Source organism: Schistocerca piceifrons, chromosome 2 (assembly GCF_021461385.2).
Source record: "Schistocerca piceifrons isolate TAMUIC-IGC-003096 chromosome 2, iqSchPice1.1, whole genome shotgun sequence".
NCBI classification, from domain to species: domain Eukaryota; kingdom Metazoa; phylum Arthropoda; class Insecta; order Orthoptera; family Acrididae; genus Schistocerca; species Schistocerca piceifrons.
Window position 1 is genome coordinate 118,523,099 of NC_060139.1, and position 25,518 is coordinate 118,548,616.

At 41.6% G+C, this 25,518-nt stretch overlaps 1 protein-coding gene across 1 annotated transcript in view; it reads left to right on the forward strand.

The window, feature by feature from the left end:
* Window positions 1-25,518, forward strand: part of LOC124777683 (serpin B6-like) — a 241,290-nt gene that overhangs the window by 188,874 nt on the left and 26,898 nt on the right. The window contains exon 7 of the mRNA XM_047253160.1: window positions 8,133-8,277. Coding sequence (XP_047109116.1) covers window positions 8,133-8,277 — 145 coding nt within the window. The remainder of the gene's footprint in view (window positions 1-8,132; window positions 8,278-25,518) is intronic.

The following is a 25,518-nucleotide window of genomic DNA, read 5'->3' on the forward strand; positions in this document are numbered from 1 at the left end:
ACAGTAGAACTCCCATGTATTTCTCTGACCACATGGAATAAATTCATTGTGGATAATTCCATGAATTAAAATAAAAAAGCTACCATAGACTTGCTGTTTCTGCAAACTTGGCATGCTTTTCTGGTGCTGTGGAAAGAGTGAAGTCTCCCATTGTGAAATTTGTTGTTTTGTTGCAGGTTAATAACTATATGCCCAAAGTCCATGGACTGGATAACTATGGACAGAACATCTGGGCTACCTTCAACTGTTGTTTACAATTCAGTGCACATCTGAAAGTTGCATTTCATCTCACATACAATTCATCAGCCATAATCCATTGACATCCCCTAGATGAAAGTCCAATGGTTTCACAAACATCATGGATTTCCTGTCTTCTGTCCTTCTGGAACACTTCATACACTTTAACAATCATTTCCAGAGCTGTACATGATGACAGCTTGTACAAATACTTGTCATCCTCCACAGACTCTCAGCCATCTTTAAATCACTTAATCTACACAAATGTTCTTGGCTGGCTCAAACTTTGCTCACCAAACCTCCCTTAGCTTTAGGTGGGTTTCAGCTGCAGTTTTGTGGAACTTGAAGCAAAACTTAATACAGGTAGTTTGTTCCTTCAAAACACACGTTGTGAAATTTGAAGATATAGTAGAAAATGGCATAAATAAATCAACAACACCATTCACACTGAACCACTGACGGTGAAGCCATACATCAGACTGGCACTTGCAGAACTAGCACTCCTGAAGGAAAGGAGTGCTGGTTCTGCAAGGTTTGCAGGAGAGCTTCTGTAAAGTTTGGAAGATAGGAGACGAGATACTGGCAGAAGTAAAGCTGTGAGGACCAGGCATGAGTCATGCTTTTCTAGCTCAGATGGTAGAGCACTTGCCTGCGAAAGGCAAAGGTCCCAAGTTCGAGTCTTCGTCGGGCACACAGTTTTAATCTGTCAGGAAGTTTCTTGACAAACGTATGGTTTTAGAGGCACATTTCACTAGGGGGAAGATAGAGACCACCTACAGGAAAATAAAGAGACCTTTGGGGAAAAGAGAAGTAGCTGTGTGAATATCAAGAACTTAGATGGTAAACCAGTCCTAAACAATGAATGAAAAGGTCAATAGTGGAAGCAGTATATAGAGGATTTATACAAGGGAGATGAACTTGAAGGCAATATTATAGAAACGGAAGTGAACATAGATGAAATGAGGTGGGAGATATGATACTGTGAGAAGAATTTGACAGAGTTCTGAAGTATCTGAGTCAAAACAAAGCACAAGGGTAGACGATATTCCATCAGAACTACTGACAGCTTTGGGAGAGCCAGTTATGACAAAACTCCTTCCCTCTGGCGTGCAAGATGAATGAGACAGGTGAAATACCCTCATATTTCAAGAAGAATGTAGTAATTCCAATTTCAAAGAAAGCAGTTGCTGAAAGGTGTGAAAATTATTGAATTGTCAGCTTAATAAGTCATCATTGCAAAATACCTAACATGAATTCTTTACAGAAATATGGGAAAACTGGTGTATGCCATCCTCAGGGAAGACCAGTTTGGATTCCAGAAATGCATAGAAACGTGCAAGGCAATACTGACCCTGCAACCTATGTTAGAAAATAGGTTAAGGCAAGACAAATCTATGTTTTCAGCATTTGTAGACTTTGAGAACACTTTTGACAATGTGGACTGGAATACTCTCTCTAAAATTCTGAAGGTAACAGGTGTATAACAGACGGAGTAAAAGGCTACTTACCACTTATACAGAAACCAAATTGTAGTTATAAGAGTCGAGGGGTATGGAAAGGAAGCAGTGGTTGAGAAGGGAGAGAGACAGTATTGTAGCATATCTCTGATGTTGTTCAATTTGTACACTGAAGAAGCAGTAAAGGGAAACAAAAGAAAAATTTAGGGTAGTTATTAAAATTCAGGGAGAAGAAATAAAAACTTTAAGGTCTTCCGATGACATAGTAATTCTGTCAGAGACAGCAAAGGGACATTGCAGGGCAGTTCAGCAGAATGGACCGGTCTTGAAAGGAAAATATAAGATGAACATTAACAAAAGCAGAGCAAGTATTATCTAATGTAGTTGAATTAAATGAGGGGATGCTATGAGATTAGGAAATGAGACACTTAAAGTAGTTAGATAAATTTTGCTGTTTGCTCAGCAAAATAACTGATGTTGGCAGAGGTAGAGAGGGTCTAAAATGTAGACTTTCAATGGCAAGAAAACCATTCCTGAAAAAGAACGATTTGTTAACATTGCATATAGATTTAAATGTTAAGAAGTCTTTTCTGAAGGTATTTGTATGGAGTGTTGCCATGTATGGAAGTGAAACATATACAGTATAAAGTTTAGACAAAAAGAGAATAGAAGCTTTCAAAATGTGGTGCTACAGAAGAATGCTGGAGATTAAATTGGTTGATCATGTAACTAATGAAGAGGCACTGAATAGAATTCAGGAGATAACAAATTTAGGGCACAGCTTGATCAAAAGAATGGATCAGTTGGTAGGGACACATTCTGAGACATCAAGGGATCACCAATTTAGTTTTGGAAGGAACTGTGGGGGGGGGGGGGTGGGGGGGGCAAAAACTCATAGAAGGAGACCAAGAGATGAATACAGTACGCAGACTCAGAAGGATGTAGTTTGCATTAGTTATTTGGAGATGAAGAGGCTCACACAGGATACAGTAGCATGGAGAGCTGCATCAAATCAGTGTTTGGACTGCAGACCACAGCAGCAGCAACACAGATACTTAATGTTGCTCTTAGTCCACAGCAACACAGTTTCACATACTTATGATTATGTCCAGATAAATAGAAACCATAGTCTGTGATGATGACACTGACATGAGACAATCATGCATTTAAAAATCATGCAGTCAAGGAAGTAATAGTTAACATTACTAACAAGCTTGGCCAGCTAAACTTTTGCTTCACCTGAATTTAAACTAGACAGTGTATACTACATCAAGATGTATTTCACTATATCAGATCTATTTGAGCGAGAATCCAGTAATTTTCTTGTCTCTCATTAAACTGACAGTGTACTTCATTCTGTAAGATTATTTACACAACTTGGATTACTTGAAAACGAACTCTTCATAAACCATACTACACTGTTATTTTTTCATAGCAATGCAAACACAACACTAAACTCCACAAGCACTGATTACAATCATCTAGGTATTACTTGCATGCACTTATTACTTCATACCAGGTCAGAGGAAGGCAACAGAAACCACTTCCTCAGTGACTTTTCCAAATGATTCCTGCTTTGTTACCAATATTCTTAGACTTAGCATGGAACCAAAGCTGACTAGGATGGCATACATACAAGGAGTGGTCATAAAGTTTTGATTATCCCTTCAGAAAAATCAATATGCTATGGGTTTTAATCCTTCTCTGCATATTCCCCTTAAGTGCAACACATTTTTTCCAAATCCTGGATGACTGGGGGATCCTTGATTGTTAATGTTTGTATTTCGGGTATTCAGTAAAAATTCCACCTCAAAAATCACCTCACTGTCATTCAGGAAATGTTTGCTATTCAGTGGTAAAGGCAAAGTGACTTGGTGCCTTATCAGGTGAATATGAGAGATGAACCAAGATTTGATAGCTTAAAGAAGCAGCATGTGTACCTGTGCACTGTGCAGAATGACCTAGGCTGACCTAGGCTGATGTTGTGGAGTGAAAACACTACCTTGGACACTTCCCAGCAATGGTTCATCTTGACATCCTCCCTTCAACTTGTCAGGAGATTTGCATGCTCCTTTGATAGTTTGTCTCTTGTGAGCATAATCTGTTAGCACAACACTATGGAAGTTCCTTGTCCAATGACAGTTGAGTCCTCACCTTATTTGGTGGAGGTTAATCCACGTGTTTCCACTGGTTGCTTTGCTCTTTTGTTCCAGGGTCATAGTGATGCACACAGCTAAAGAAGGCTGTATTGGCTTAAAACAGATGCAATATTTCAACTGCTTCCTCAGCCCAGCAGGCTCTCTGAACATGTGTCAACAGTTGTGAAACCCAGTGGACAGCAAGCTTTGTAATGTTCAAAATATTGTGTAAGATGTTGAAAATAGATCAAAGACATTTTCACTTTTTTCACTGTCACCTTGATTGTGACATGTTGTTCTTGAGCACCAGGGCCTCTAATTCTCTTGCAGTACTTGGTTTTCACAAAGAGATGTTCTACCACTTGGTTTGTAGCCATTCTAATTTGTTTGACATGATGCATTTTTGCCTTACATTTCCGACAATTCTGCATGGATTCTTGCAGAATTCCCCGTCAAATGCAGAAAACAAATTATCAGATGACACTCCACTTTATCAATGGACTGCATCAATATTTTTATTTATTTATTTATTTTTTTTGTTTTGGCTTCTCTAATGGCATGTTGCAGATTCAGTTTGCACCAGGACTGCAAACACGTATATGCATACTAACAAAAAATTAATTATGTGACTTTCATTTCTAGGTGGCAATTAAAATCTTATGAAAATCCCCCTAAATTCTGTTTTCAGATTCTCTGACATAACTTTCTTGACTGAAGCAGATTTTCCAGAATGTGTATAGAAGAACCCATTGTTCCCTTATTCCCATGTGGAACACTGTCTGTGCACATTCTCAAAGATTATGTTGGGCATGTAAAGGTGCAGATTGGTAAACTAATTATATCTGGGATAAGCATTATAAATAAAAATATTTGTTTTATATTTTGCTTTCAATCACTTTTATACAGGGTGACTGAGCTGCTCCTAGCAGTGTCATCTTACACAGCCCTAATGTTACATCTGTCCTTCAGACATCATGCACAAGATTTTCATGTTCTCTCCCTTGCTCTGTGAAAACTATTAGTCCTACATAAAAAATTAGTTGGACGTTCTCCCTGGAGACTATAATTAAAAAAAAAAAAAAGAAAAAAAGAAAAGAAAGAAACATACTAATGTGACCTTCAAACACACCTCCATCCCCACACTCATCCCTCATGAGTTAGGATTTCTATTACATTGTTTGTGGCACTCTCTCCTACCACTGTTCAAAAATTTCCGAGTGCGTGAACTATTTCTGATATCTGACAATTTTTCGTCTCTATAGATTTTTCTAATATTCACCAATTTTTGGTCTCAATTGATGTTGCCATTGTGCTACAAGCATAGTTGATTGTTTCATTAGTATTATTAATTTAGCATGAACGTGAGGATAATGGAAGAAAACCGACTTTTGTAAACCTTTTGCTAAAGCTAATTATGTTGACAGTTCAATCCAAACTTAATCCTTACAACACAGTACTTTGGAACCAGAAGGCCAGACAAATACAACAACATAACTTTTTATATTTGCTGTTAAAATTCACAAAATTGTGTGGTAAAATTTACACAAATGTCTGTTTTAAAATTTGTAGGTTGCTGACTATGCCCGTGGTGTAATACAATCAGACAATTAAGACCAAGAAAGGCTGAATTCAGAAAATAATTCATGCAGTTGGAAATTTTTGTGTATTTGTGCCATGAACAGCATACCAAGAATCCTGACTGGTGGGGGCTGAGTGTGGAAGTCCCTGGTGTGTCTGAAGGTCGCTTTTGTATGTTTTTCTTGAATAACTCAAAAATAGTGGCCTCTAGCAACAATGTATCCCAATACAATACAATACAATACTTCACACAATAAACTGTATTTGAATACTGGCAACATGTTTATTCTTAAATTCAGTATTTTGAAAGAACTACTAAATCCTTCCCAACAAGCTCATGTTAGCAATTATGCCAATATCTCCAGTAATTTAGATGTTTGCTGTGATTATTCAATTTTTCCCAGCGTACTTCATGATGAAAGAGTTCACAGGTAAACATCTGGGTGTTAGTGTCCAATGGGCACAATATTTCGGCAAGCGACCACGTTGCCATCATCAGGTGAGCTGACGAACTGACTGCCGAGGTGCCGGCTGTGGGCTTTTATCTCCTCGACCCCCCCCCCCCCCCCCCCTCCAGGTATTTGCAGCAGTCTGTGCCCCGGTGCGCAGCATCCATCATCCATTCCATTCACGGTTCGCACCCAGGGGCATGTGCCGACACTGTCTTCATAGTATCTCTGCCTGTTCTCGAAGCCAGTTCGTGGTGGTATGTCTTCTTTCTCCTTTTAATCAGATTCAAATTGAGTTCGCAGCCCTTACTAAGGATGTAACCAATGTTCAGCAACTGCCAACTTGTTAGGCTGCTGGAGTCTGGTGTGCCATTGATGTTGTTGGCAATGATCATCAATAGTAAGCACTGTTTGACCTATTTAAGTCAAGCCACATTTGCAGGGGATCTGGTAGACTCTGGATTTCCATAGTCTGGGATCATCCTTGACATTACCAAGCAGTGCCTGTGTCTTAATTGGTGAGCAGAAGACAGTCTTCGCTTGATGTTTTAGAAGAACTCGACCTATCTTACCAGATAAAGTGCCACTGAATGGAATAAATGCTATACCCCCATCGTGCCGGGTTTCCTGTTTCCTCCAGTTGTACAGTCAGTGTGGGATGCAGAGCACTCTGGATTTGCTTCCCTGTGTAGCTGTTTTTCTAGAAAACCAACCTCAAATGTTCAAGTTCCATGGTAACCTGTCTGTTCACCCATGAACTCTTTCGTTATGTGATTGCTATTTACATATTGTTTCCTATTGTCTAATAGCCATTGCCAAACACATAAAAGACCAAACACATAAAAGGCACATCATGGTTCCAAAACAGTAAATCTACCAAAGCCACTATCTTAAGCATAGCAAAATATCTTATAGTTGATGGAAATACTACAAAAAGAATACATTGCTACTCACCATATAGCGGAGATCCTCTGTCACAGATAGGTACAACAAAAAGACTGTCAAACAAGGAATTTATAGGCCAAAATAAGCACATTTATGTTGACATATAACACAGCACAGTGGCTCATATATAATGATGTAATTATCTATCTAAAACAATGATGTTCGTGGTGTTCACAAACAGAGAAAATTACACCGATATATTCATAGATGAAACAAGATGGGAAGAGGTAAGTTCTATAAATTTTTTTGGAATTACATTTGATGATAATCTCCAGTGGAGGCAAATTATAGACAATGTCTGCTGTAAATTGCATATTATGCTAACAAATAACTTCTATCTACAATATCCATGGTCTTTTAGACCCATACTTACAGTACTGAATTAATGTTTGGAGAAATTCCAGAAGCAACATTAAAAAATAATTGTTATAGGCTAATTGCTGAAAAAGTCTCTTGGGACCATCTAGAATAAAAAACAAACTGAACATCAGAACTGTCTTTCATAATCTAAAAGTATTGACATTTCCATCTTTTTACAAATACTGAATAATATTTCATAACTGTGCGGCACTGTATAAATTCATATAAGATGAGAAATAAAGGCCAGCTGAGAAGTATACCACACAGACCGAGAGCTGCTGGGAAAGGTCCTCAATAGTCAAGTGTACAACTGCTAAAGCATCATCCTACAGGTCTAAAGGACAGTATGAGTCAACTGCTGAAGGATTATTAAATGGGAAAAAGAATTTTATAATGTAGAGGAGTATTTATGTAAAGAATAAGGAATGTCATTATTACATGCATTTATGTAAGGCAATAACTTGAATATATTGTATGTATCATCAGTATGTGTATTTCATAGTGAAAGAGTGTGTAAACAAATTGAAAACTTAAATATAGAGGGAAAAATGTATGCACCATTACTATCATTATTACCAGTTCCATATTTTAAACTAAAATATGTAGAGTATTTTAGAATATTAGATTAAATTGGCTTGTCCTATGTTATAATTGCACACTCTGTACATTTAATCAATTAGGATCAAATAAAAATTAGTCAATTAATCAATTAAGTTCCAGTAATCATTACTACAATGAGACTATGTTCTTTCACACCATGTTACCCAAACTTTTTGTTGAGTTTATTAACTAATTAATTAGTTCATAATATGAAATAAATTCTAATGAAGGATGTCAGTCATTCTAGTACAGTAATACTGATTTAGTTTCTGTGCCCATCATTTTCTTTTTTTCTGTTTTTTTAGAAATGTTATAGAAAACTACAGCTTCCTAGCTTTAACAATGTTGCTCTTGCTCTGAACTTACAGCTTGGTATGAAGACTATGTTTGATCCATGTAAAGCAGATCTCACGGGTATAAGTGACTCACAACCTGGCCTTGTTGTTAGCCACATCTTGCACAAAGCTTTCATAGAAGTAAATGAGGAAGGCACTGAAGCTGCAGCAGCAACTGGTATGTGGATCTCTACATATACACTACTGGCCATTAAAATTGCTACACCATGAAGATGATGTGCTACAGACACAAAATTTAACCGACAGAAAGAAGATGCTGTGGTATGCAAATGATTAGCTTTTCAGAGCGTTCACAAAAGGTTGTCGCCGGTGGCAACACCTACAATGTGCTGACATGAGGAAAGTTTCCAACCCTGTTTCTTATACACAAACAGCAATTGACCAGCGTTGCCTGGTGAAATGTTGTTGTGATGCCTCGTGTAAGGAGGAGAAATGCTTACCATCACGTTTCCAACTTTGATAAAAGTTCGATTGTAGCCTATAGTGATTGTGGTTTATAGTATTGTGAAATTGCTGCTTGTGTTGGTCGAGATCCAGTGACTGTTGGCAGAATATGGAATAGGTGGGTTCAGAAGGGTAACATGGAACGCCGTGCTGGATCCCAACGGCACCGTATCACTAGCAGTTGAGATGACAGGCATCTTATCCGAATGGCTGTAACGGATCATGCAGCCACGTCTCAATCCCTGGGTCAACAAATGGGGACATTTGCAAGACAACAACCATCTGCACGAACAGTTCGACGACGTTTGCAGCAGTGTGGACCATCAGCTCGGAGACTGTGGTTGTGGTTATCCTTGATGCTCATCACAGACAGGAGCACCTGCTATGGTTTACTCAATGACAAACCTGGATGTACGAATGGCAATACGTCATTTTTTTGGTTGAATCCAGGTTCTGTTTACAACATCATGATGGTTGTATCCATGTTTGGTGACATCGCAGTGAACGCACATTGGAAGCGTGTATTTATCATCGCCATACTGGCGTATCACCCGGCGTGATGGTATGGGGTGCCATTGATTACACGTCTCGGTCACCTCTTGTTCACATTGACGGCACTTTGAACAGTGGACATTACATTTCAGATGTGTTACGACCCGTGGCTCTACCCTTCATTTGATCCCTACGAAACCCTACATTTCAGCAGGATAATGGACGACCAGATGTTGCAGGTGCTGTATGGGCCTTTCTGGATACAGAAAATGTTTGACTGCTGCCCTGGCCAGAACATTCTCCAGATCTCTCACCAATTGAAAATATCTGGTCAATTGTGGCCGAGCAACTGGCTCATCACAATACGCCAGTCACTACTCTTGATGAACTGTGGTATTGTGTTGAAGCTGCATGGGCAGCTGTACCTGTACACACCATCCAAGCTGTGTTTGACTCAATGCCTAGGTGTATCAAGGCCGTTATTATGGCCAGAGGTGGTTGTTCTGAAAATGTAATCACATGTCAGTTCTAGTGTAATATATTTGTCCAATGAATACCTGTTTATCATCTGCATTTCTTCTTGGTGTAGCAATTTTAATGGCCAGTAGTGTACTTCTGTGTGTTGTGACCATTCGGTTGAGGAGAGTCAGTGACAGCATGAGGTATAAAGATGGTATCAAACAATGGATACTGCAGAATGAGATTTTCACTCTGCAGCATGTGTGCGCTGATATGAAACTTCCTGGCAGATTAAAACTGTGTGCCGGACTGAGACTCGAACTCGGGACCTTTGCCTTTCGCGGGCAAGTGCTCTACCAACTGAGCTACCCAAGCACAACTCACGCCCTGTCTTTACAGCTTTACTTTTGCCAGTACCTCGTATCCTACCTTCCAAACTTTGCAGAAGTTCTCCTGCAAACCTTGCAGAACTAGCATTCCACATCACATCAAATGCTCCCTTCCCTACAGCCTAGGTATGCGTGGCAAATGTATCTGCTCCAGTGATGAATCCCTCAACAATTACACCAATAACCTGACCAGTGCTTTCCTCTCCCGCAACTATCCTGCAGACCTCGTCCACAAACAGATCTCCCAAGCAATACATTCCTTCCCATCCAACAACAATGTTCCTACCCCCAGACCACACAGAAGCATTCCCCTTGTCACCCAATATTATCCTGGCCTCGAATACATCAACAAATTACTCCGCCAGGGATATGACTTTCTCAAGTCAAGCCCTGAAGTGAGATCATCCCTTGACAATATTCTCCCCACATCACCCAGGATTGCCTTTCGTCACCCCCCTAACCTCCATAACATCCTTGTCAAACCCTACAATATTCCCAGACCACCTTCTCTACCCAGTGGTTCCTATCCCTGTAACCGACCCTGCTGCAAAACCTGCCCCATGCATCCCCACACAACCACCTACTCCAGTCCCGCTACTGGTAAAACATACACAATTCAGGGCAGGGCCACATGTGAAACAACACATGTCATTTATCAGCTGACATGCCTGCACTGCGCAGCCTTTTACATCGGTATGATGACAACTAAACTGGCTGAGCGCATGAACGGGCACAGACGAACTGACCGCCTAGGAGATGTCCAATACCCAGTAGCAGAGCATGCCATCCAGCATAATTCTAGGGACCTAGGAACCTGCTACAATGTACATGCCATTTGGCTTCTCCCACCCAACACCAGTCCCTCGGAACTGCGGAGATGGGAACTTACTCTCCAACACATCCTTTCATCCCACCATCCCCCTGGACTGAACCTACGTTAACCAACCTCACTCCCATTTATTCTTCAGTCTTCTCCTTTTCCCCTCTCCTCTTTAGCCATTCACACATCTTTTCAACCTACATAGTTGTGTTTATCTTTATACTATATACCTCTTTACTTCTGTATGTATCCTCTTTGGTTTGAAGCTGGCACACTACTTAAAAGTAGAATATATTTGGCTTCCCTCTGACAACCATGCCTCCATCCTTGCTACCCTCTCTGTTTACCTTTCCCTGTCGCTTCATAACCTGGGTTGTGAGTAACTGAATCCACTTTCCCTTCTTCCCTTTTTTCCCCTCTCTCCTCCCTGATGAAGGAACAAAGTTCCGAAAGCTAGGAATGTAAATTTTATGTTCTGTTTTGTGAATCTATCAGCTGTACTGAGCTTAAATTTGTTTTTTCAGTTTTAACTAATTACCATTAGCATAAACCTGCATTTTCATAAAAGAGTAAGGTTGGCCCTAAGTTTTTAAGAATATAACACCAGATCTAATTTTGTGCTTAGTTTTAGGTATTTAATTAATTTCCTAATTTATTTTGACTATTCCTCATTAGTACTTTCATTATAGGATGAAATCAGTTATTTTTATGTAACTTAAATTCTATTATTGACGTATAAACAACAATAAATTCTCTATTAATTATAAACATTTGGAGGAACAACTAATAGTATAACTAAAGGATCTATTTGACTCTATTCGGAAACATGTTAGCAAAGCCAGTCCTTAATTAATTCCAAAGTAATTAACAGTTTTGTAAAAAGTATTGTTTGCCTATTGATGTATGTTAATTTCATCATTTAAACGAATAATTCGGCCTAACTCTTGTGGTAGAAGAAACTGCTAAAAAGAACCAATTTTTCAATGTACACTCCTGGAAATTGAAATAAGAACACCGTGAATTCATTGTCCCAGGAAGGGGAAACTTTATTGACACATTCCGGGGGTCAGATACATCACATGATCGCACTGATAGAACCACAGGCACATAGACACAGGCAACAGAGCATGCACAATGTCGGCACTAGTGCAGTGTATATCCACCTTTCGCAGCAATGCAGGCTGCTATTCTCCCATGGAGACATCGTAGAGATGCTGGATGTAGTCCTGTGGAACGGCTTGCCATGCCATTTCCACCTGGCGTCTCAGTTGGACCAGCGTTCGTGCTGGACGTGCAGATCGCGTGAGACGACGCTTCATCCAGTCCCAAACATGCTCAATGGGGGACAGATCCGGAGATCTTGCTGGGCAGGGTAGTTGACTTACACCTTCTAGAGCACGTTGGGTGGCACGGGATACATGCGGACGTGCATTTTCCTGTTGGAACAGCAAGTTCCCTTGCCGGTCTAGGAATGGTAGAACGATGGGTTCGATGACGGTTTGGATGTACCGTGCACTATTCAGCGTCCCCTCGACGATCACCAGTGGTGTACGGCCAGTGTAGGAGATCGCTCCCCACACCATGATGCCAGGTGTTGGCCCTGTGTGCCTCGGTCGTATGCAGTCCTGATTGTGGCGCTCACCTGCACGGCACCAAACACGCATACGACCATCATTGGCGCCAAGGCAGAAGCGACTCACATCGCTGAAGACGACACGTCTCCATTCGTCCCTCCATTCACGCCTGTCGCGACACCACTGGAGGCGGGCTGCACGATGTTGGGGCGTGAGCGGAAGACGGCCTAACGGTGTGCGGGACCGTAGCCCAGCTTCATGGAGACGGTTGCGAATGGTCCTCGACGATACCCCAGGAGCAACAGTGTCCCTAATTTGCTGGGAAGTGGCGGTGCGGTCCCCTACGGCACTGCGTAGGATCCTACGGTCTTGGCGTGCATCCGTGCGTCGCTGCGATCCGGTCCCAGGTCGACGGGCACGTGCACCTTCCGCCGACCACTGGCGACAACATCGATGTACTGTGGAGACCTCACGCCCCACGTGTTGAGCAATTCGGCGGTACGTCCACCCGGCCTCCCGTATGCCCACTATACGCCCTCGCTCAAAGTCCGTCAACTGCACATACGGTTCACGTCCACGCTGTCGCGGCATGCTACCAGTGTTAAAGACGGCGATGGAGCTCCGTATGCCACGGCAAACTGGCTGACACTGACGGCGGCGGTGCACAAATGCTGCGCAGCTAGCGCCATTCGACGGCCAACACCGCGGTTCCTGGTGTGTCCGCTGTGCCGTGCGTGTGATCATTGCTTGTACAGCCCTCTCGCAGTGTCCGGAGCAAGTATGGTGGGTCTGACACACCGGTGTCAATGTGTTCTTTTTTCCATTTCCAGGAGTGTATTCAGTTAATTTAATGTGTTAAGTTTTAATTGTAATTTTTGTAAATTAAACTTTGAACAATTTGTAGTTTCAGCACCTACTATTGTAGGGCCCGATTTTTGGTCATGAGACAGTCAGTCCACGGTCGAGTTTCAGACAAGAAACCTGTATTGGTTAGAGCAACAGCAATGTTTCAAATTAATTGTGGAATAAGTGTTAATCAATTAGGCCATGTGTAAAAACAATGACCATGTCTGCTCCATATGTACCTTTCTATTCTTCAAGAACTGTGAACTTTGTGATTAGGTTTTTACTGCTCGTAGATGTTCAATAGCAAACAATTGTAGCAGTATGTGGATGTTCACCTGCTAACTATTGATGAGGCTTATGTGAAGTTAGAACAATAGTGCACTGGCCGCATATAGCTGTGTATTATTGGGGGGTTGTGAAAAGTGAAAGTAAAAGACTGTGAAACGCAACTGTCCATCTGTCGGCTACATCATTTATAGTAGACAGTACTGCACATCCACCCCCTATTTTTTTAGACAGTGCGTTGACACCGAGGACAACTAACAAAGAAACAATGAAGTAGGTGAACTGCTACATGTGGTGCCCCAGGTGAGGAATATTTTACATAGCCACATTAAACTAGAACTCGCAAACTTTGAATAGTGAACCCGATAGCGGTTTACAGTGCAGTGGGGCTACAGCCAATCAGCGCATGAGTTTCATGGCCACAGTATAACAGCAACCAATCAGTGAATGGGTTCTATGGAAGCAGCCACTGAGTACAGAGCAGTCAGTCAGCACACAGGTGGAGACAGCTGACCGGAGATAAACAAGATGCCTCGCTGAGAGACTTACAACTTGCCGCAGCGGTACAGGTGATGACTCAGATGACAACCACAGCAGCAGAGCAGCAGAATAAGAGTAAATGAGAATAAAGTAATCTCATAGCAAAAGCTGTTTTGTATTAAATAACAAGACAGTGTGACTGAGGACAAAGCTGTAGAGGTTAAGGTGTTAAATGAACAGAAAGACCTAAGTGGGACTGGTTATGTACACAATAGTAGTTATAAATCAGACATGAATGTAACTTTGAATGATGGGAACGAAAGTCCTGTTGTAGATGGAATGATAAAAGCATCATATACATTGTGTGGTGATGTGAGCGAAATGGACAAAAACAGTACTGAAGTGTGTGAGATCGTTAAGGTTAAGGAGGAGGAATCTAGTAGCGGGAATCAGCGGGGCGAAAGTTTATGGCAAATGGAAAAGTGGAAGCAATGTTAAGGCAAATTATGAGTAGTCTGGGTAATTTGAGTACAAAAGAAGGCATTAGTAGGGTGGAAAATAACATCAGTAGTATGAAAGTAGATATTAGTAGTATATAAACTGACATTGATAGCCTGAAAAGATAAAGAAAGTAGAGCAGAATACTAATGAGAAATTAATGAGTAGTAAATGTGTAGAAGAGAGAAAGAAGTTTTGTGATGACTATAGTAGGAGGGTGGTGGCTTCTGAAAAACAGTGTAAAGATGAAGTCAAAGCTCTCAGGAAATTTTGTGCTGAAGACAAAATTAGACTTGAGAACCAAGTTGATCACATTAAAAATGATTCAGAAACTGAGGTAAAAACCAAGTGTGCAGTAGTGGTAGACGAAAAACTGGAAAAAGTAATTGAAAATGTAGATTCAAAATTGTCTGAAATGGAGAAAAAGGTGGAAGAGGTGCAAAATCTAAAGCACAGAGAAAGTGAAAGTGGATCTGATTCTGACTGTGGGTGTAATGATGACAGCAATGATGAATCCAGTAGTGATGAGAATGGTGTATTTGAATTTCTTATTGATAATGATGGCAATGTGGTAAGTGAAAATGAAGTGTGGCACCCTGTAATAACTGAAAGTGTACAAGGTATACATATTAAGTATTTACTGAACTGTGGTAGTGATTTGAATGGCATGTCACAGGCATCTTTTGTATCTATTAAGAACACTGAGGGTGTAGTAGTGATTCATGTTTCTGGAATAAAAATTATTGGTGCTACTGGTAACCTATCAAAGAGCGTGAAACAAGAGGTACTATTAACTGTGGAATTGGCAGGACAGCTGTTGGAGTACAATTTGTTGGTGATTCAAAATCTCAGCATTGATGTAATATTTGGGACTAATTTCTTGTGCAAACAGCAAGTAGAGGGTTCAGCATTCTGTGTTGGACTCATTATGTGGCGACAATGCTTACCCCATCTGTCTGTCTCATTTTTCATCTTTCCTGGGGCAGCCAAACTCTTCTCCTATCCTTTGTATAGTTTATAAGTAAATCATAACCTATTGTGGCAATATGTGGATGTTCATCTGCTAACTATAAATGAGGCTTATGGGAAGTTAGAACAATAGTGCACTGGTCATGTGTAACTTTATAATATTAAGGGGTTGTGAAAAGTGAAAGTAAAAGACTGTGAAACGCAACTGTGCATCTGTTGGCTACATCATTTACAGCAGACAGTACTGCACGTTGACTCACTATTCTTGTAGCCAGTACATCGACACCGAGGACAACAAACAAAGAAGTAGGCAAACTGCTACAAACTGACTCATCATTGATGTCTTCATGGGTTGTGTGCCTATCTGATAGCCCCACAGTAAGCCATTAAATTCTGATAATAAAGTAACTGAAAATAAACATAACACCAAAGGAACATTAAATGGCTGCACTCATTGTGTGAACAGATCAGCATCGACATGGGAAGTGGGGAACCTTCCTGTGGCCTGCTTTATGGAAACCCCATGTGCTGTGGCAAAGAGGCACATTCCAGAGAATACTCCTGTCCTGAGATGCATACAGTTTATGACCAGATTCTTTTGCTGGGCAATGAATTGTCTGCTATAGCGCTAGATTGTCTGCTAGACCATATGGGTGGAGGGCACAAATGTGCAGTACTGCATTACCACACAGTCACACAGTTAACCCCACACACACCAATGCGAGACAGAAAGGGCAGCAGACTGCCACAGGCAGTGCCACGGTGTCGGTGATCCCAGGTCAACTGACCACAGTGGAGATGTGATAATGTGGTGTCCTCTGGCTGTCATGTTGTGAGCCAGGCATGGGGGTAACACTGTATTGCACCACCTCCTGGGGGGGGGGGGGGGGTAATGCACCATTGGTGGCAGGCATACTCAGACATGGTGTGGTGTAGTGTAGGGGCCTGGTGGAGAGTATTGTGAATTTCTGTTGCTCAGACAGATGAAGCACAGAGGGCACTGCACAGTGCACCCCACGCATGCTGTCTTCTGCCAGTGCCATAGGTACCAACTGCTGCAGCCTCCTGCTGGTAGACTGAGTCCCACATTGTGACGGAGGCATTTGCTGATATCATAGGTGTGGTAACAGGTGCCTTGGTGTAGAACACATGGTGTGGGCATCTCATAACAATGTAACAAAAAGAAGTCTGAATACAAAGCAGTTCGTTTACTGGAATGTTAACAGGCACAATTAATTGCAGAATACATTTACAAGGTAAGTGTGCCACAAAAAAGTCTACACACAAAAACTCTCAATTGAGTCAGTCCAGTAACTTCCATTACTCATGAAGGCATTACAAATACACGTAATGGGTGCCCACTCTCCTTGTGTGGTGTAATCGGTTTACAAGCTATTTAAGACAACAGGAAAAACATCATTAATGTTCAGTGGTGGAGGCATGATGGCAGGTTTCATGGGTGGCCGGAGCAGGCAGTCATGTAAATGGCAGGGCACCCTATCATGTTGGGCCCCAAGTGGTTCCCATCATGTCAGTGATGTCGGCCAGTGTAACATTTTTTGTCACATGGTGTCACCTCAATTTCTATTATTGTTGGTGTGCAAGGGCTGTGGCATTTGAGCATTTACTCCAGCTTCAGTCACTCAATGTATGCTGTGGCTGCAGCATTGCAGAGACAAACAAGAAAGGTCTTCTTCCCATGCTTAAGCATGAGGTGTGGCCTTAGTACTGTGGGCAGAGAAAAGATTGACTGGCATCCACCCAGAGCTAGACATGCATGCACATGTGGAGCTCTCAGTGCATGAAGTACTTGTATTCACCATGGCATTGTGGGGGCCCTAGGGGCAGGCATGCCATACAGTCATGCAGATGGTTTGGATGCAGGTGGTAGGCTGCAGGGGTTGCGGCTCAATGAAGTCACCTGGAACAGTGAGCGGCTGTCCACACACAAGTATGGTGGCAGATGCACCCAAATGAGTTTTGTGGACCGTCCACAAGCCTAGGAGAACTAGTGGCTAGGCAGCAGACTAAGCTACAGATGGACATATAAGGGCAGCTTTTAGGTTCCTGTGGAATCTCTCCAGCATTCTGTTAGTGTCAGGGCAGTAATTAGTCATGAAATGGACATGTGTATAGCAAGTTTCAGTGATTGTTTTAAACAGGCAAGATGTGTTCTGGCGTAATGACAACCGCAAGCATGATGATCAAGAACAGAAGAGCAGAGAGGGCTGTGAGATGACATCAGCCATTAGCATGCTCTCTAGGATGACACCAAGACAGGAGCGTCCTCTATGCAAAGAGAACAGAACCACCTTGCCGCCTATCTGCAGGCAGATTGGAAGACCAGGCATCATACAAATGCTACAGCAGTGACTTATGAACTGTACTGTTTTGCTTACAGTGAAATTGTACATACCGAAGGCCATTGATTATTTGCATGTTGTCAGTTGCTAGCGACACATGTTTGTGAATACATAAAGTTAAGTATCATCAATATAATTTACTGTAATAAACTCCATTAATACAATTTGCTTGAATTGTTGTCTAGTGATCCAAGAAGACAGCTTCCTAGGCACCCTATATTAGATGAGTCAGCAGGATACAAAAAAAAGATGTGTCTTGTTGTCCACAGTCCATTATCAAATGACAGGGTTCTCAAAATGCAAACGAGGCCCAGGTTTCATTGAAAGTCTTGGTCACTCTATGTCTGCCAGCAGCACAGCTTCTCAACCCTGTCAGTGATGGTGAGGATGTACTGGTGGCCATTTGATAATGGAAAGGAACCTCCAGTGTCAGTACAGATATGGGATAAATGATGATCCACTGGGGGGAAAAAGTTGTAGGGGCATCCACATGACAGACTACCTTGGAGTGTTGGCACAGGGGGCAGGTGTGCACCTAGTTGGTGCAGTCCTGCTGGATATTGGGCCAGACAAAATGCTCCTGCATGAGGGGCTGCCTTGTGGAAATCAGAGGGAAAAGTAGCAGTAGATGTGCTCCAGTGAGTCACCCGAGTGGATGGAACCCACATAAACGTCACACCAGATGGGTAAGTCTGTACCAGGAGAGATTTGCAATTTGAGGTTGAGGCCAGTGTTTGAATCATTGCATAGTCTTAGCAGCTTGGGAGTGGCTGCATGGGCAGTGGCCAGGACAGTGAAGTCTAGGAGGACAATGAGGGTACAGGAACCACTGCGGTAGTTGGTGGTGATATTCCCAAAGCCAGCCATTTGCGTTATGTCAGTTGTGAAATGTGCTACATGTATGTATTCCTGCTGACAGAACTGCTTAGGGGAAATTTGTGTATCTTCCTTTCGACAAAACTCTGTTATATGGAGGTAACGGTTGGTGAAGTCCATGGAGGGGCCATCCATTCACCGAGTGGTGGAAGTACTTCACCATCTTGTATACAGCAAGCAGCTCATGGTCATACACAGCTCAACTCTACTACAGCACAGAGAGCTTCGTGGAAAAATTAGCCAGTGGCTGCAAAGAGCCTTCAACATGTTGTTGAAGGATGAGACCTGGGGCAAACTGGCTGGCATCGGTAATGATTGTGAGTGGGGAAGTCAAATGGGGGTGGGTTAGGAGGGCAGCAAGTGAGATGTCACATTTCATTTGTTACAAACTCACCTCATTTTTGTGATTCAGGTAAAGGGCTGCTACCTTTAGTGCAATTGCCCTGGTGTGTAGCAGACAGTGGTGCTTGCACGCTTACAGCACTCTTCAGGTAATGCATGAAAAAATTTCCATCCTGAGGAAAAGTTGTGGGGTATGGGAATTTGACAATGGTCAGGACCTCTCATCCAGTGGAGGGGAACCCATCTATGATATTCTCAGTCCAAGGAAGTTGAACTCTGGAACACCCAAGACATACTTCTCCAGCTTGATAATAACTCCCAAAAAGACCAAATGCTGAAGATAGTTCCACAAGAGGGGCACTGGACAGTGGTCAGGGAGCGCCCTGGCATTGATCACTGGGGCAGCAAGTGCTATCTTTTCTTGGGACAAGGTGTAGGACAGAGGCTCATGAGCTCTTTGATGGGCAGAGCACAACAGCAGTGATCATTGCCTTGATTTTGGTGTGCATGCCTTGTTTTTTAACCAGAGGAGGTGACAGATAACTGGGGTTCCTGGTGTCATTATGGTCATTGTTGGTTGTACCTCCGAGGGTGTGGTGGAAGGGTGGATGAGCAGAAGAAATTCATTGAGGAGGCAGCAGAGGGATGGAAATATGACAGTGGCTTGACGGTAATATGAGTAGCAGTGCAGGACCCGCAAGAAATGGACTGGTGGGACTCACCATTGACAATAAAACAATTTGCCAGGGGGGCCATAGTGCGCAATGAAGTCAGAGCCAAGCACGGGATCCATAATGCCAGCGATGGTAAAGGTCCACGCAAAATCTTTCTGAAGGCCAAGATAGATGATCTGGGTTTGAAAGCAGTAGGTAGTGTTGAGGAGGAGGAGGAGGGGGAAGGGGTGAATGGGCTCAGAGGAGGGTAAAATTTTGAGGAATAAATGAACAGATCATAGCTGGTGCCAAGCAGGTGGGCTGTTGGGAAGGAGGGATTCTGAAGACTGTGCATGAACAGGCACTGAGAAATGGCACAATGCCTGTGTGTGTCTACTTCCCATTTTCACTGGTGTTCGGGAACCATGCACGCAGTGCCTGATAGTTTGTCTGTCACTGCCAAAAAGCTGATGATGCCAGCAAAGGTCACCTGTACACTGAACGTCCTGGTTGCTGCCACCAGTAGCTGCTGGTCAGGGGGTATGCACCTGCTCAGGAGTATGCACCAGTCATTATTGGCATCAAAAGGTAGGGATGGTTATGGCAAAGGGACAGGGGTTGCACATGCTCCATGGTCAGGATGAGCTTGTTCGTATTATCAATCATTTGGATTATGAGTTGCGCTGTGTCTGTGGAGGGTTCTTGGGATGTGGCAGACATGGGTGCTAATGGGGGCTGTTTGTGTGGGAGGCTGTGAAGGGACATCATGATGCTATGTGACGGCGGTGATGGTGTGGAGGTCTATGTGCTTGAATACACTATCCTCAATAATGATTGCTGCATCAGTGTCCCTATAGTCATGCTTGGCTAATGCCATGTGAACTACAGCTGGCAGATGAGCGAGCCAGTTTGTATCAGCATTTTGGAAATGATTGTAGGCTGAACATATGCATGGAAATGCAGGAGTAGCGAGGGCCACATTTCAGTGCAATCCTCTGCTGAAAATAGTGCTCACATCTACATCTATTTCTACATAAATACTTTGCAAGCCACTGTAATTTGTGTGGGGGAGTGTATCTTGTACCACTACTACTCATTTATTCATTTGTTCCACTTGCAAAAAGTGTGAGAGACAAGTGACTGTCTACATACATCTGTAAGAGCCATAATTTGTTGTATGGTATCTTCATGATCCTTATGCAAAACATATGTTGGCAGCAGTAGAATTGTTCTGCAGTTAGCTTCAAATGTCGGTTCTCTAAATTTTCTTAATAGTGTTCCTTGAGAAGAATGCTGCCTTCCTTCCAGGGATTCCCATTCCAATTTATAGAATTGTTCTACAGTCAGCTTCAAATGTCACTTCTCTAAATTTTCTTAATAGTGTTCCTTGAAAAGAAGGTTGCCTTCCTACCAGGGGTTCCCATTTGAGTTCACGAAGCATCCCATAACACTTATGTTTTATTTGAACCTACTGCTAACAAATCTAGCCACTTGTATTTGAATTTCTTCAATACCTTCCTTTAATCCAACTTAGTACAGATACCAAACCCTCAATCAGTACTAATGTATAGGTCACACTACTGTCCTATATGCGGTCATATGTACAGATAAATCACACTTTCCCAAAATTCTCCCAATAGATTGAAGTCGTCCATTTGTCTTCCATACAACAATCCTCAAAAGCCCATTCCATTTCGTATCACTTTTCAGTGTTACACCTAGATATTTAAATGATGTAATTGTGTCAATCAGGACACTACTAATGCTGTATATTAACATTATAGGCTTGTTTTTCCTGCTCTTCTGTGTTAACTTACATTTTTTTTTTATCTTTTGAGCTAGCTACTGCTCACAAATCAATTAGATATTTTGTCTGTCATCTTGTATCCTTATACAGTTACTCAACTTTGATACCTTCCCATACACCACAGTATTGTCAGCAAACAACCACAGATTGCTGCCCACCCTGTCTACCAGATCATTTATGTATACAGAAAATAACAGCAGTTCTGTCAAATGTCTGTGGGTTGCTCCAGACAATACTCTTGTCTCTGACGAACACTCGCTGTCAAGGACAATATTTTGCATTCTATTGCTAATAAGTCTTAGGTGACTCATATTCTATATGCTCATACTTTCATTAACAGTCTGCAAGGGAGCATTATGTCAAAAGCTTTCCAGAAATCTAGAAATGTGGAATCTGCCTGTTGTCCTTCATCCATGGTTTGCAGTATATGATGTGAGAAAATGGTGAGCTGAGTTTCGCCTGAGTGATGCTTTCTAAAATACACTAGTTTGTGGGCATAGGCTTCTCAGCATCAAGAAAATTTATTAAATTCGAACTGACAATATGTTTAAGGATTGTCTTGCAAACTGATTTTAGGGATATTGGTCTGTAATGTTGCAGCTCCACTCTTTTACCTTCTTATATACAGGAGTCACCTGAGCTTTTTCCAGTCATTTGGGGCTTCACGTTTGGTGAGAGATTCATGATAAATGCAAGATACGTAAGGGACAAATGCCATAGAATACTCTTTGTAAAACTGAATTGAGTTTCCATCCAGATCTGTTGACTTATTTGTTTTCAACTCTTTCAGTTGTTTCTCTACACCAGGGATGTTTATTACTATGTCATCCATAAGGGTGTCTGTTCAGTGGCCAAATGACAGTATGTTTGCATGAGTCTCCTGCATGATGAATTTCTTCAACTCTGAATTTAAAACTTCTGTGTTCGTTTTGCTATCTTCAGCTGTCACACCAGACTAGTCAATGATGGACTAGATAGAAGCCCTAGACCCACTTAAAAGGTTTACTAAGGGCTAGAATTTACTTGGGTTATTGAACAGATCTTTTGATAAGGTATGAAAATGGTAGAACACACTTCTTGTGCATTTCTGAGCTGGCCAGTCATGCTATCAACCCATCTTTTTGGGCACCAAACCTGCCAGACTGTGGTGGGCTTGTTATAATGTCACACATCTCAGCGGCAGTGAAAGGCTTGTGTTGTGCAATTGTTAGTGCAAATTTCATGTAGTGACTGGAGATTGAGCAACCAGTGGATATTGATTCTGCATAAGGAAACCACAACCAAGAGTAGCAGTTGTGAAAAGGTGGCATGTGGATGGCAGCATGGGCTGGCTGGGGGTTGGGAGGAGCAGGATGTTCCAGGATGATGTGAGGTGCGCACAGTGACTGAGGAAGGCATGAAACCTGACCATATGCACTTGCTGATTGTGTGTGTGAGGAGTGTTTGGTACTAGCATGGGCCAAACCCATAGGTAGTGGTAAGTTAGGACCAGGCTCATCCTGTGACATGACACTTTGCTCACTGCGTTAGCACTGGAACAGTGGAGTAGTGTGCTGCACTATGCACATGGCTCTGTACGGTGAGCGATAGTGAGATTGTGGGGTACATGACGTCAACAGTCACTCAGTGTGGCTGGTCACTAGTAATGGTATGGAGCTTGACCTATGGAGGAAGGGGGAGGGGGGGGGAGGGAGTTGTTTGATTAGGGTCACCAATGTGGAATCGCATTTCTCATTAAGCATGAGAAGCGGATACCGTGGGTTTGCCAGGCATGGAGGGTAAATGGATGTGTAAAGCATGGGAACAATGCAGTAAGAAGACATCTGAATACAAAGCAGTTCCTTTATTCAAACATTAACAGACACAATTAATTGTGAAACCCATTTACAATGTAAGTTGCCACAAAAATGTCTATGAAATAAATTCTCAATTCAGTCAGTCCAGTAATCCCCACAACTCATGAAGGCATTACACATGCACATTAGGGATGTCCATTGTCTGTGTTTGGAGGAATCAGTTCACACAGTTATTTAAGAGAGCATGAGAAATAGAGCTAATCTAACACAGTGATCAAGGAAATATGCAGATACAAATAAATGAAATTGGAGATATTGTGAGCATATCTAATCTAATACAGTTGTCAAAGCAAAATAGAAAATACAAAAAGGAATTTGGGGTACTGTGGGTGGAATTAATCTAACACAGTGATAAAATCACAAAATACAATACAAAAATAAATGAACTTGAAGACCATAGCTGAAGCTAAGCTAACACAGTGAGATTTTAGTCCCTAACAGCCAAAGGGCTGGCGCTGCAGTGATTTGCGTATAGTTTACAAAAGAATGTCTGATCATGCTGCACTCATTGTACTTAAATAGGCTTCATGAAGTGGATACTCCATGTTCAGGACATGAGACCACTAGGTGGATGCTGAATAATGCTACTGTGAAATATGGTATCAGTCTCACTTACTAGTCCTCCATAGGAGCCTGTAATGCTGTTCACTTTATAGATACATGAAACTGACTCACCACTGATGTCTTCACGGGTTATGCACCTCTCTGGAAGCACTATGGAAAGCCATTATGTTCTGATAATGAAATAACTTGAACATAAACGTAACACCAAAGGAATGTTAAATCGCTGCACTTATCATGTGGAAAGCTCAGTGTTGGTGCAGGAAGTGCCAGGAGTTGGGAATGCTTCCTGTAGCATGCTTTAGGGAAACTGAACATGTTGCAGCAAAAAGGCACATAGCAGATAAATCTCTTATCCTTGGAAGGACACAATTCTTGCCGGGTGACACGTCACAGCACGAGATTGTGTGCTAGAGCGGGTGTGTAGTTGGTACAAATGCATAGTAATGCATCACCACAAGAACACAAATCTGAATGTCAATCATAAATTTTCAAATAATTACTTAATCTTATTTAGATCTACAATGCCCATTTTTAGTACTGCCACAGCCATCTCGAGGTATGAATTGTTCCTACATGTTGCTGAATTTTTTTAAAATTGTTTCATTTCGTTTATTAACATTAGTAATAAAAGCTTCATAACTTTATATTCACCTTTTAATTCACAAAAAAGTTACAATTAACAATGCAGCACATTCAGTACAAAGAAGAAGTGGCATCTGTCTTTAACACCTCATCAGCAACAACTGCTACTTTCCTAACTTCCAAGAAGTTAGAATAAAAGTGACCAGTGACACTCTACTTGCCATACAAAGCTATTTATGCATTGACCTTTACATTCAAAGATGAAAGTTATAAGTTATTAATATTTTATAAAATTTACACTGCACATGATTTTCAAATTATAATTCAAAAATTACATAAATAATAATAACAATAATAATAATAGTAATTTTGGTAACTTGAAAGGGTTTCCATAAAATTAAAGGACAATAAATTCAATACAACTTTTAGTGGTTTGAGTCTAATGTGCCCTATGAAAAATGTAATAATACGTATTTACTAAATTTAAATTTGTAGCATAGGACATCAGTAATTTTGTAACTAAGCAGCACTTGTATCATCTAAACATGCTTGATATATGAGTCATTATGACTATGTACTGCGTCAAAAAATCCCTTTTTAAGGGGGGGGGGGGGGGGGGGGGGGGAATGAGTTTCACTCTGAATTTTTATCTTCAAAACTATATGATGTACTTAGCATTTTTCTCATTGCATTAAATCCATAGTAAATCTATTATGAACTTTCAGCATATTTCCTAATAGAAGCACATAGTTTTGACTTACACAGTTCGGAATAAAGTTCCCTAACTTGACCATTTTCACCTTCTAAACCATTGTCAACTGAGTCAACATCAAAAACACCATCATTGTTATCTTGTCATACAAGGTACCATCTTTAATGATATTACCCCTGATATCAGCACTACCCCTAAATCTCACAAAGACCCTGTAAACATGTAGCACACTTCAACACATAGTTCTTAACATGTCATATTAATATTGAGAAGTACTCTGAACACCCAAACTTTGGTGTATCCAGTGCATGTTCACAGTTTCTCAAAATTTCTCTTACAATATGTGATCCAAATCGCCATGCTCCTTCAAACAATGGCAATTCCAGG